The sequence below is a fragment of the Azolla caroliniana genome, unplaced genomic scaffold (assembly GCF_043228905.1).
Source record: "Azolla caroliniana isolate FFs.n. ecotype wild unplaced genomic scaffold, voAzoCaro1.0.p SCAF_7, whole genome shotgun sequence".
In the NCBI taxonomy this organism is placed as follows: domain Eukaryota; kingdom Viridiplantae; phylum Streptophyta; class Polypodiopsida; order Salviniales; family Salviniaceae; genus Azolla; species Azolla caroliniana.
Window position 1 is genome coordinate 5,286,284 of NW_028230442.1, and position 13,803 is coordinate 5,300,086.

A 13,803-nucleotide genomic window follows, 5' to 3' on the forward strand; every position below is an offset into this window, starting at 1 on the left:
ACTTCCCCCCAGAGTAAGTGTGCCAATTGCACGCTAAGGTGGCAGAACATAGGTAAAGATATCATATCCCATTCATGGACATCCAAATGTGAATTATTAACCATAAAGAGATGGTAGACAGATGTGACTGAGTCATTATTCAGTCTCTGAGGGAAACAGGAGAGCCTCCAAGGACCATAAGACTCTATATTGAAGATAACCAAACTCTACACTCTACACAAATGTGGCAGAGTCCTTGTTCATACTCTATGAGGGAAGCAGGAGAGACTTCAAGGAATTTAAGTCTGTTTCATGACTGCATATGGAAACGAATGAATGGGCATTGACTGTTCTGGAGAGGATTCTTTGTGACCTCGTATATACTCTTTTAGGAAAATAGGAGGACAGCGTCCAGCCAGGGCCTTCATCTCCCTTCTGGACGAGGATCCTTTTGTGTATAGTTACCTGTCATAATTATACCGCAACCACGTAATACAGGTTGGTTTTTCATTGAGCCTCCTATCAGGATAATCCCATGACTATTTATTATGCCTCTTGGAGGCTGGATAATACAAATAACTGGCATTAACATACTGAGCATGAGAAAATCTACCATAATGCCCATCTTCATTGGTTCAATGACTGTGAATAGGTTTGATACCCTGAAACTCTTTATTATGGAGAAAGGCGAAGATTGCCAAGGAATTTCATCAAATACATTAGACCAATGCTCACTGCTTTTCTCTTAGACATCACCTTATTCCACTTACTTGATGGGATGGTTGAGGGATTACCTATAGCTGATCTCCTCATGGTCTATGAGACTGGTTGTTGGCTGACAAGGAGTTAGAAAAGACATCTCAATCTAAGTAACACTAAACGTACTTTCATGTGTTTTGACATTTCACAACCTATCATCTGATCATATAATTCAAGAATATCTGCACAATGCATGTGCTACATATATTCATTTAATATCAGTTGTGAACGCTCGTGTCTGTGGACCTGGTTGATAATAATATTCCTATGCACTAGCAAAAAATGTGAGCTATTGATAAGAGCTATACCAGGTACAACCTCGATAACGTAGAAACTTCCATTGATGTGAGATCCATAAGCAGTGATTTCCACCTTGTAAGTGCCAGTTGTTTTGATGCTGAAGTTAGCAAAATATAGTCCTTGACTTGCATTATAAATTTCGGTATTCACAGATTTAGGGAGAGCAATCCCAACTGGTAATGGCGTAACTGAGAAGTTCACTGCTTGGGTTGTGTATGATACACTATTACCTTGTGGATCTTGTGCCATGACATACACATATATTATCTCTCCTGCAATAACTATGTTTGAGGGCTTGAAAGTTGCTGTGCAGAACCTTGCTTGGATCCAGCCTGCGTACAGTTTCAACAATAGCAACAGACTTCCATTGGTAAGAAATCAAATGCTCATACATTATATAAACAGTGGACTTATGAGAAGTAGCAACCTTCCCCAACAGCAATATTCGATGGACTTGTTTCAAGTGTCGATCCATTAAAAGAAATAGAAATATAATAAAGCCCAGCAATATCTGGCCTATATGCAGCTCGATAACCACCTCCAAAATGTGGTTTGAAGTCATCAATTCTTACAGTGCTTTCAGTTACATTCGAGCTAAGCAATGTATTAGTTATTGGAATAATATTGTAGGCCTCCATTCCTATATTGATTCCGTCAAATACATCCAAACTAAGTGATATATTACTTACGGGAATGATATTGTTATATACATCTCGAATGTACACTATAACATCGTTCCAAAAGTTGATTGATGCTAATGGAGACAATCCTTCCCCTACAATCTCAGTATTAACAGCTGCAGGGGAGCCTGTTGGATGCAGGAAATCAGCAATAGGATTATTTTACTTCAGATGTATATAATTCAGCAGATGTGGTTTAAGAATAGTTGTCAATATATGTACCTGGAATGCAGGAGAATAGATACGGAGAACCTGCTATATCTAATGATGCATTTCCAATATACAAGCTGAAATTTCCAGTTACTTTCAATGTGATATTCACAAGCATGTACTCGGTCTTGTTCTTGAACAAGGGCTTCAAAAACTCACCAGACATTGTGACAGGCAGCTTGGAATCACTTTCCACAACCTTAACCATGAAAGGATAGGGATCATACACAGCATTTCCATAGATATCACTTTGTCTGATCACTAAGGATATATCAGTCCCAACTTCAAATGTATTTATTCCTGTCATCCATTTACCTCTACAGTGCTTCATACTGATCGAACCTAAACGAAAAATATCAGAACATAATCATAATGATGACATTTCAGACTGCACACTGCACAATAGAAAATTAATTGAACGACAGCAGAGTGGATGATACATTAATATCTCTACTTTTGGTATGGTTTCACATAGATTAGCTACCATTATAGATGCAAAGGAGCTCCAGCCCTAATGACAAAGTACAAGCGGTTCATAGAGACATAGGGCACAGCACATGTGGATTTATCATGCAGAAATGGACTTAAAAGTGTATATAAGTTCCCACTTTCTATCAGTGCAAGTACAGTTACTCTATGGCAGTAAATGTTCCTCTACACCACTATCACGCACTTTCTTTGACATCATTCCAAGCTAAACATGATGGGATACTAATTTTAGACTTCTACATCTTCCAAATTCCATGACTTGACGACCTTCACAACTGAGAAAGATATATTTCATATTTATAGACTTTAGAACACATGATAAGCATTCACAACGAAAACTCCTTCAATATATGCAAACCTTGTAATTTCCTGTTATCAATCATCTTAAAAAATGCCCAATTATACCCATGTAGTGTTCATCATTGTAGACCTTGTACCTTCAGGTTCTCAATCGTCATATTTCTACAGCACATTCGTTTGCAGCAAGCTAACATGTGCACGGCACCTCCATTAACTCCAGAGAAATCTTGTGCACCGGTTCCCCCACGATGTTGTCAGTGGTAGTTGCCCTCTCAGATAGCCACACAACACATTACATTGCCAAGGAGGGAGTTGTATCTAAGAAAGGAAATGCATCACCTTGTGCTACACATGAATGGCTTGTTCCTGTATGGGCACAAGTCACAGGTGTTGTATATATTGTGGTTTAAATGATTTAGATTTCCATCAAGCTCAGTCATTTTGCTTGATTTTCTAGTGGAAGCAAAGTTTTTTGTTTTGCTACTTTTGTCCTCTACATTTGGTGTGCTTGCTTTCTACAGTAGTTGCTGCTTTTATGGTCGCTAGTTTTGTTTCAGCATTAAGTATTAACCCATTGTGTAAGGCAATCTCTTCTGTGATTGTGAGTTTGAATCTATGCTTTTTTTATAGTAATTAATACAGAACTGTATCTTTCAGCATAAGAAATGTAATACACACCTTGCTTAACAGTAAATTTGAAAGGTGAACCCGTCAACCTCTTTTTTACCACATTCTGCACTGACAGCAGAAATGTTCCACTTTTGTGAAGTGAAAACCGTAATAATTGAGATCCCATGCTTTCTGTTACCATTTTCTCAATGCTCATATCAGGAGTTCGCACGACAGAGTTATCCCTCACGAAGGCCTGGAATTTTAGTGGGTTGAAGTTGTAGGTCGTAACTGATACATCCTGTGTACAATATATAAGAAATTTTGCAGTTTCTCCAACCAAAAAAGAATGAACTCCATCCTGCCACTCTCCAGAGCATTCTGGCAGTGCCACTAGTCCTATTTTTTTCACATTAAACATCAGTCAAGATTGGATCTTAGCAGCCAATACAATAGCCAGATATTGTGACTAATAGAAAATTTTCATACTCAAAACTAGAAACTTGGTAATGACAGTATATGGAGTAATAAAATCGACATACATTTCATCATAAATAAGAAGGTAATATCTGCCTCTAAGCTTAAAAACGCATCGTTTAGTACCGATTGCTTCCATCTATTTTAACTATATTTAGTCTCTAAATATCCATCTGCCACCATCCTCTAATCAGTGAATATATGCCCACTTTGTGTCTATGTATGTATTTTTCCTCCTTAGAGAAAGTCTAAAATTGTTGCACCAAACCAAAGATGAGGTTAAACACAGTTTTTTAACTAATTACAGACCTTCTAAGAAGAGCATAGCACATGCCGCATTCCATTGTGATGAAGTAAGAGGGGAGGGATATTCTGAGGCATCTTATCTCTATTTCTGACGCAATAGATATGGGCAGAGATTTATGCTTCACAACTTGTCATACAATAATGAAAGGTATCTCGTGTCTTTGCAAAAGAAAAAAATGTTATATTCACTTTATATTTTTAAATGGGATAGGTTATTCACAAATTTGGTTTGAAATTTGGAGCACGTCATATTCAGAACAAAAAGCTTAATATTACCATGGGAACAGGTGAATGGAAATGGAGACCCATAAATGTTTTCTCCTTCACTTTCAATTTGAAGCAAATGGCTTCCTTCTTCCCATATTTGAAAGATAAGAACTTGATTTTTTGTTGGACTATCACCCAATAGCTGGAGAGACATGACTGAGGTAAAAATAGGTTGTCTATCACTTTCTTTCAACACTTGTGCCGTAAAAGGAACTGCGTCGGATGCGTTTCTAGAGAATACCCCATTTCCATACATATCTCGCTGAGTGATAATAAACCTTGCTAATTTTCCTGCCTCCACATTTACAATATTGTTCTCCCACTTTCCTGTGCAATTAACAGCTGATGCAGCACCTATAAAAATGTGAAGAATCTGATATCAAGGGATGAAGCACTCACACATTTAGTATATTGCAAATGCTCTAAATCTGAAAAAAAACATTCAGTAAAACATATATTTTTGTTTTGTTTTGCGAGCAAGAATCAGGAGAACTTTATGTACCCATTCTCGATCAAACTTAGAAGTTCAGACTAGAAACCAAGAAGTAGATCAGCCCACCTCTCACACCCCAGAAACCCTCCAACTCAAAATGCAGACAGTTTTGTCGCTAAGCTTAAGCATTTGCTTAACTTCTTTGGAAAGAATCCCCAAGTCTCTTCCTCTTCGTCTCTTCCTAAGGCAGTTGTTATATGCTGCAAATCAGATCTAAAGATCTACTTATGGCACAATTGAAGGAAATGCACATCACAAAGGATCTACCAACGAATCCAGAGATAGCATCACTGCCCAGTGACAATCAACAGTACAGCAGAATGAGACCAATCAATAAAAAATCTATAAGAACATGTATTGACAGCCATAACTTTTATTGAAACTTGTTGTACTAATAATGTTCTTGCACTCTCCCCTCAAGTTTGAGGGATCACATGGACACATGTACATGTCCCAGAAGGACAAATGCCTCTGACTGTTGACATCACAATTCACCCTTTTTAAAAAGAGGGATAATGAATCTGGTCAGTACCCAGCTCAAAGGCTTTTTTGTTTAAAATGTTTCATTATTACTCGGTTGTCTTCTACCTTCAAGGAAGCATAAGTTTTGCATTATTAAAAGATATCCAAGAAAGAATGGCGTAGATTGTCTATATTCTCTGCCTTATCACCAACTGGCATAAACAACATTAAATCTAATTTATCGTTGCCAAGTTCAAAAGAAAATAACCATTTTCTCATATTTTTACCTGGATTCACTGTCATGTAGTGGGCTTCACCAACTTGTACCCCTAACCACCTTGTCATAATGACATAAGCTCCGGCAATAATGGGCATATATGTAACATTGAAGACTCCACGACTGTTAGGAACAGCGGTTATATTTGGTTTTATTTGTATCATTTTGTTAAATTCTAATATTTCAACATTCAATGAGCCTAAATGCGATCCTTTTGGTGCGCCTTTGTCATCACGAAGTGTCATTACATAGTACGTAGGCTTGCCACTTGCTGAAACATCAAGTCCAGGACCCTCGAATGTACTTAAAGAGCTGCTAACAGGTCCTGTTAAAACATCAAACTGCAAATTAAAAACATGAGAAAGAGAACATTTCAAGGACAGATAAATCTAGAAACATTTCACAATGTTCTTAATTTATAAAGTATGCATATCTACTCCATTATTCCCAAACCTGCATCAGTAATACTTTATTCTACACCTGCCCTATCCATGACAAACCCATTCGCTAACATCTTAAATTTTCAATAATAACTTATGCTGCATATATCTCATCAATATACTATGATGTAAATTACATTGCAAATCTCCCATTGATAACTGCAAAGCAATGATTGCTCGATACTCAACTCTTGAGAGCACCATAGAAAAAGTAGCAACACCACAATATGTTTTCTTGTCTATGAGAACAAAAAACAAAGTACGACTAATATATGGTACTGAAGAATCTACCAATCTAAGAACTTGATTCTAAACTTAGATAGACTGAAACTTCTGTCTTGAGAAAATATCCAAGATGGAAAGATCTCTGAAGCAAGGGGAGCACATTCAGTGCCAGGTGATAATGACCTTTAATTGTACAGAAAGACAGACAGATACATTAACTTCTTTTAAAGGCCAAAATGGCCTATCAGACTGAAAGAGAGATTATATCTCATAATGTTATCTCATCTTAGTGAACAAAAACCAAAGAAATATATGCAAATTAAAATAACTACCTAAGGTACCAGAGAATCTTATCAGCTATGCACTTATCATTCTGAACTTAGATGGACTGAAACTTCTGCCTTCGAGAGATCTCCAGCATGAGAAAATGAAACCAATACCTGCCCCTTGCAATATGATTCCATATAATGCATCATTTACTATGTTCTATTAGATTGTTACATATTCAATTCCCACATATACCTTCAACAACATTAAATGGATATGGAGATCCGTATATGCTTTGATTTCCACTTTTTATCTCAAGGCGATATTGGCCAAGATTATATAGTAATACTGGAAAGGTGAGCAGCTGGCCACATAGAATATCATCACTTTTCCCAACGAGTGCCTTAAATTCTAGACCTGATACATACGCTTTCTCAATACCCATAATTCGCGCGTGAAACACCGACTGCTTTTCTCCTCTTGATATATTCCTGCAGAGCACATTACCAAATGCATCCCGTTCTTTTATAATAAATTCTGCCAGTGATCCTTCCTCAACAGTCTGTGTGTTATTCTGCCACTGTCCTGAACAATTCTTGATAGCAACAGGACCTATAGGGATTATCATAAAAAACAAGTTTTACTGGACTATATTGTTTGTGTCAATACAAGACTGCAAAATTTTTAATTTATTAACTACGTCACGGGCATCCTATTTCAAGAATATGGCAAATTAAAATGAGATTTCCTATGGATGGAATAAGGTAGTCAATAATGGATAAGTTGGACAAATACAAAATGGATAGAAAAATGAAAGGATGAAACCTACCTCAGAAATTTGTCAGAATAGTAATTGCAGGTCTAAATGATGTACTTTGCTAAAATGACTTTTTCACAAACTCATCCAGAGTACCAATTGCCTTCTTAAATGTGATTTGCTTTTATATTTAATTGCTCAACTATGAGCATATGCATGCCAACATAAAACGGAGACTGAAATATTAATGATCTTAACCTTAATTTCTCTACCTGGAACTACAGAAAATAAATATGGCGAGGCACTGATGGATGCTCCATATATGTCTGTAATTGAAAGCTGGAAGTTTCCAGACTGTTTAGTGAGAAATGAAAGTCTTACAGCATTCTCCTCAATCCCAGTGAGTATGTTAGCATCAATTAAATTCATCGTCTCAGAAGTAAGCGTTCGATAAATTGTAACATGCAACATCATCAGCTCATTTTGTGTTACAATCACAGAGTTATTGAAACGATCCTTCAAGAAAAGCTTTGCTACAACTTGATCACCAGCAACATATGAACTGTTACTACGCCAAGAAAAAGCACAAGCACCTGGCATAATTAAATCTGCAAGATAAAAGAACTCAGAAATCGCATTGAGTACAGATAGGTTTACATGTATAGACACTGTGGGTCTGTATGCAGACTTTAACGATGCAGATAATGTCAAAACACAGAATTCACAAGTGCACAGGAATATCTGAACCTGATCAAGAGATGTCAAAAAGCATTTGCCATAATCATACTTGAAATTAAGAACCTGGCATTTTGTTGCCATGCAGATATGAATATAAGCAAATAATTGAGGTCCATTAATACAGACAAAAGATGGACCTATGCGAGAAAGTTTTTATAGAGACATTGAAAGCAAAATCATCAGTAGGTCAATAAACAAGAAGCATGAGTAATGTATCAAATGAGAGAACCTATGGGTGCACAATACTACCATCTTATCATAATGCTGAGTGCTTAAAATCAACACGAAAAGTTGCTCCAGCAAGCCTTAGTAGAAGTTCATTATCCCCAACCTGTTAGTTTAGCTTATTCTCCAAGAATAGACCACAAAAAACGATTATCCGCAGCCTGTGTCAATAAAAACATCAGATTCTACCGTGGCTTATTCTTCAGGAACAGGACTAGAGGCTACAATTCTGATTGCCATGTTTTAGTCATGACAAAGATTGATTGCATATCTCATCCATAAATGCAGAGAGTTGTACTTCTCACGTGTAGCAAATGCAAAGCCCCTTTAACCCTCATTGAACTCAGACAAATAGGCAGAACATTTCTAGCATATTATATAATAGATTTCAAACCTGTGAACTATGGTATAGACAATAAAAGCTACTGAACTATTCTTCTAATACAATTGGCCATAGCGCCTGAATTTACATTATAGATACCAGTATTGTGATTTCAACCAGGTAGCATATCTGTAAATATTGACTAGTATATAAGTCATGTTTATTGTATGTATAGGCATAATCGAAGAAATCGAAGAGGGAGATGATAATGAAAGCAAAAAACTTATCAAATTACTTCTTCCAAAATGATGCAATAAAATTACCAGGATTCACTTTGAAAAAAAATGGTGAGTTCCCCAAAGCCATCATTTTCCCTGATGAAGAAGCTAGGATATGGAGGTAATACTCTCCTGCAGTAGTGATATTTAAATAGATGTTTACAACTCCTAATGCAGACATAGTAACTATTTTCATGTCAATATTGTTTAGTCCGATAATTGAGTCTTTAGACAGGCTAATATTAGCCATCATGGAGATTGTCTCTTCGCTGCCTGTTGCCATGCTGACATTATTTCCAAAAGAATCCATGTATATCACAGTAAATTGTGCTAAAGATCCTGCCTTTACAGTTTTTGAAACCCAATAGCCAATACACGCTGAGATAGTTAAGGCACCTACAACCATATTTAATCGGTGTTAAAAATAGAAGTAATGTATGCTTATGAGATATTTAAAGCGACTAAACCCATAATATTTAATGTTAACACAATACTTTCAGTGTGTGCTATAAGTTTGGGCACGTGTGAATGATTGAATACTAGTCTACAAAGCCATCTAAATGTATGTCAAGGAGATGCAAAAAACTGAAAGTAGCATGCTCGAAAGTCTGTAAAAGTTGGGATGGAAACTCTTTGTGAAGCCAGAAAGACTGTCCAAGTTGTTGAACTTACATTCTGCAGAGATTCCATAAACGTTATTTATTAGAGAGCTCAAACCATTCCCACTATACTCTAAAACTTCTTGACAAAGAAAAAAATAAAGATATTTTAATGTCTTTTGAGATGCGAAAATGGCCTATAAGACCAAACAAGAGATTACATTTTAAAATGGTGTCTTGTCTTTGAGAATGGTAAAGCTAAATAAATGTAAACTACATAAAAAGTAAAGAAAAATGTGTCAAAAGAATCTCATTAAGATGCATTTACATATTTTAAGAGGCCAAAATGGCCTATCAGACAAAACATGAGATTATACATCTCTAAACGTTTTCTTTGAGAACAAACCTAAATAAATAAATACAACTAAACACACAGTACCAAATAGTTTCATAAGCAAAGCCCTTAGAATTCTGAGCTTAGATAGACTTACATTTCTGCCTTCAAAAGATCTTTATGATGGCCTGATCCAAGATGTAAGCATCTCCAAACAGGGCAAGCATCTTAGTACATGGTGATAATGGCCTTTATCTTTTGATGGCCTAGGTAATGTTTGTGGTCCTAATGACCAAGTCCTGAATGCATGACAAACTGCTAGCGCCCAATCTATTTCAACCCCTTTCAAGGTTCATTGTTGAGAGCCCACTTGTGTAGCCGTTGATTGACTTATAGAATGAGAAGGAGATGAAGCTAAAGAAAGTTGTGATCATTCTTTGTTGACGAGCTGTTGTTGTATTGTCGGCCTTCAACAACTTCTCTCTATGTCCCTTGGATTCTAGCAAGAGCAGTCCCAAGCACCATTCATATTTGCATTCCATCACCTTGCATAGGTAGTTAAGCATTGTTTGGAGATGCAATGGTATATGTTATAGGCATCACCATTGGGACCAATTTTAAATGCTAATTTCAATGGTTTAAGGGCAGGATGAGTGGGAAGCCAGATATTCTAGGACTTGGAACAAACCCATGAGGACTTGTGCCACATGGGAGTAGGTCCCAAATGAGAGTACAAGACTTGTGCCAAATGAGAGTATAGGATGTTGGGGTAAAGGCCCTAAATGACCCCCTTATAGTGTGTACATGTGTATAGGCCTATTTATAAAGGACAAAAGTCACTAACCACTTTTTCGTTATTTTTGGGCCAAGTTCAGTGTGAACTTGGCCAACCCTAAATGGGTCATATAAACCATAAGTTAAAAACTTTTGGATCTCACTTCAAAGGTGATCTCCTCCAAATACTTCTCTCTCTCTATCTTTTCTACCATAGCTCCACTATTGCATCTAAAGGGCCTATACTAGGGTGAATCCTGAGTATTCCTTAGCCCAATTGACATCATTCCTAACCCTTACAACTAGTATCAGATCAGATTTAGGGTTTCTGAACTTCTGCACAGTTGTTGTACAGCAAAGAACAGGTGTTCAGACCTCTTTATTGTGAGCTATGGTGTCATCCTCCTCAGATGTGAAGAATCTTTTTGAGATTCAACAATTTGAGGGAACAGGTTTCAACTTGTGGAAGGAAAGAATGCAAGGAATTCTTTTTTTGAAGGATTGTGAGAGGTTGTTGGAGGCAGAAAAACCAGAGAACATGTCAGAAGATGCATGGCCGATTTTAAACAAAAAGGTTGTCATATATATTATGATGGTTGTTTCTGATGAGATCTTGGTAGATCTCAAAAGGTTGGTATCTGCTTCTTAAATATGGGCAAAGCTAAAGGCTAACAGTACACCTAATGCGAAAGCTTGTTGGCATGCAATTAGATGAGTCCAAGAGTGCAGTTGAACACTTGTCCTTGTTTACAGATACCTTATCACAGCTGCAGGACTCAGGAATCGCACCTTTTGATGATAAGCTCAAAGCCATTTTCCTGCTAATGACACTACCTGACTCATGGGAGACATTGGTAGTCTCATTGTCTAATAGCCCCAACTTAACCATTGATGGTGTTAGGGGCTCCATACTCAATGGAATCAAGAGAAAAGCAAGTGGAGAAGGTAGCAGCTCAGCCAACATGGTTAGAGGTAGGACAAATAAGAGAAGTAACTATGCACATAGGAACAAAAGTAAAAGCCAAGAAAGGGGAAATAGCAACAAAGTTAAAAGCAATGACGTAACATGCTATCAGTGTGGCAAGAAAGGCCACATGAAACCTGATTGCCGCTATTACAAAGCAGAACTTGAAAGAAAAAAGATTACAGTTAGCATATATGTTCTTCAATAGTGCGTAGTGAGTTGTGGTACCACTCAATAGTGCATAGTGAGCAAAAGCTTTTTTGAAGAGACAATTGTATCTCCCTCTTATTTCATAAAAAACCGCACTATGGTAACATAGTGTTCTTCTGGTTCCACCCCCAATATTATAGTTAGCATATATGTTCTTCAATAGATTTGCACATATAACAGAACTCATGAGATAGGTGTGATCCATATGAGAAGACCTTATAATAAATCATTAATGCCAACATGTGTAGAAGAAACATGTTTTAACATCTTTTAAGAGAAAAAATAAATGAGACTGAATGAGAGATTAAATCTTCAAATGGTGTCCAAAATAAATATAAGTAAATTTGAGGAGCTACCTAAGGTACTAGAGAATCTTGTTAGCTAAGCACTTCACATTCTAAACATAGATGGATTGAAACTTCTAGCTTCGAAAGATCTCCAACAATTATCAATCCTACATGGGGAGGCCTCCAAAGCGAGGGAAGAACTTTCAATGTAGGGTAATAATGGCCTTCATTTATCGATGACAAGGATGACAATATCATAGTCCATATGGGCAAGGCCTATGCACCCAACAAATTGTAAGCCTAGATGGACTGGAACTTTTGCCTTTGAAAGATTTCCAGCATAGCCTTATTCAAGATGGAGAAGTCTCTGAAGCGCACAAAGCATCATCATTGTTGGGTGTAATGGCCTTCATTTGACGATAACAAGTGTGACAAGCATTGTAGTTCAGATGGACATGACCTACATGCCTAAACGTCATCTTTACAAAGTAATATTAACTTTGCTTTCTCCATACAAGCGTGGGCTGCCTGCTCTATAAAGACATGGAATATTCCTTTTTCTCCATGCTTTCCCACTCTTGAAAGAGGCAAATTTTCATAGGAGGTGGTGTTGTGTCTTCTATCTTCTAGAAGCATTTAGAGATTACAACATGATCTTCCAAAACTATGAGTTATTTCGACCTGTAAGATATGTTTTGATGACAAAATATCTTTGACCTGAAAAAGGTTGAAATCTCAATAGGAAATTATGATTGTCTATCTACAGTAGCTCACTGAAAAAATATGATTCTTTGTCCATCCATGAAGGTTATTCCATTTTGTGCATAAGACAGGATCTCTAGCATACTGGTGTTTCACTTAGATTCTATTTTTAAAACAAAGAACGTACTTTCAAAAACTCTTATTATTCCTCTTTGATTTGCTGTTATAGGCATACCAGCTTTGATTCTGATAGGAAATGGAGATCCAGATATATTTTCCGCTGTGCTACCAATCTCAAGGTAGGAATTTCCAGCCCTTGATAAAATAATAGTCAGGAACTGTAAACCCAGTTTTGCATCATAGGATGCTGAAACCTGAGGCACTACAAAACTACGTCCTCCCTTAGTAATTTGAAAAGCTGTCACACGAAAATTATACTTGGTTTCAGAGGAAAATGTATTTCCATAAACATCCTTCTGCTGCACCGTCAACGATATTGGAGAACCAGCAATTGCATTCATGAAATCGGTATGACTAATTACTGTGCTACGAGCCACCGAAAATGGACCTGTCCAATGTAAAGCTTTAGAATGTCATAACACTCTTACTTTTTGTGCAGATATATAGCAGCGTCTGAAAAAACACTAGTTAACGACTAAGAGGCTGTATGTTAATCTGCATAACATTGCATAATGAAAATTTACCACTTGCTCTTTTCTGCTGAACTGACAAAGCAATGCAAAACAAAATATTCTTTCAATTCACAAATTTACTTATGGATAAAATCTTATGAACTGGAATGTAAGCATGCTAGAATTTTGTATGAAAACAACACTGGCTGCTGAGAAATCCAACAACTGAAGCCCTTACGCTTTGTTGGGAATAAAGGGCCATCGTGCCTTTTATTAGTGCACGAGTGTGAACGCACTCGTAGCACACTTTTGAGTTGTATATACATAATATCTAAAAACCAAAAAAGGGGTACACTCTTTTGTACCCAAGACAGCGTGCATCTCTCTCTCTCACTCAGACTCTCTCCCTCTCTGTTTTTGACCTAAACCCTAATCCTCGTG

The 13,803-nt window shown here is 37.0% G+C and overlaps 1 protein-coding gene across 12 annotated transcripts in view; it reads right to left on the minus strand.

The window, feature by feature from the left end:
* Nucleotides 1-13,803, minus strand: part of LOC147861663 (uncharacterized) — a 44,373-nt gene that overhangs the window by 20,255 nt on the left and 10,315 nt on the right. For 7 of the 12 annotated variants that reach the window (XM_087322456.1, XM_087322450.1, XM_087322448.1 and 4 more), the window contains 10 exons: nt 12,966-13,298; nt 8,906-9,256; nt 7,570-7,905; nt 6,796-7,152; nt 5,619-5,933; nt 4,386-4,730; nt 3,396-3,725; nt 1,941-2,270; nt 1,466-1,846; nt 1,047-1,370 (listed from right to left, as the gene is read on the minus strand). In XM_087322456.1, the coding sequence (XP_087178582.1) occupies nt 1,047-1,370; nt 1,466-1,846; nt 1,941-2,270; nt 3,396-3,725; nt 4,386-4,730; nt 5,619-5,933; nt 6,796-7,152; nt 7,570-7,905; nt 8,906-9,256; nt 12,966-13,298 (3,402 nt within the window). The remainder of the gene's footprint in view (nt 1-1,046; nt 1,371-1,465; nt 1,847-1,940; nt 2,271-3,395; nt 3,726-4,385; nt 4,731-5,618; nt 5,934-6,795; nt 7,153-7,569; nt 7,906-8,905; nt 9,257-12,965; nt 13,299-13,803) is intronic. The other 5 variants (XM_087322449.1, XM_087322452.1, XM_087322453.1 and 2 more) reach the window with 5 other exon arrangements.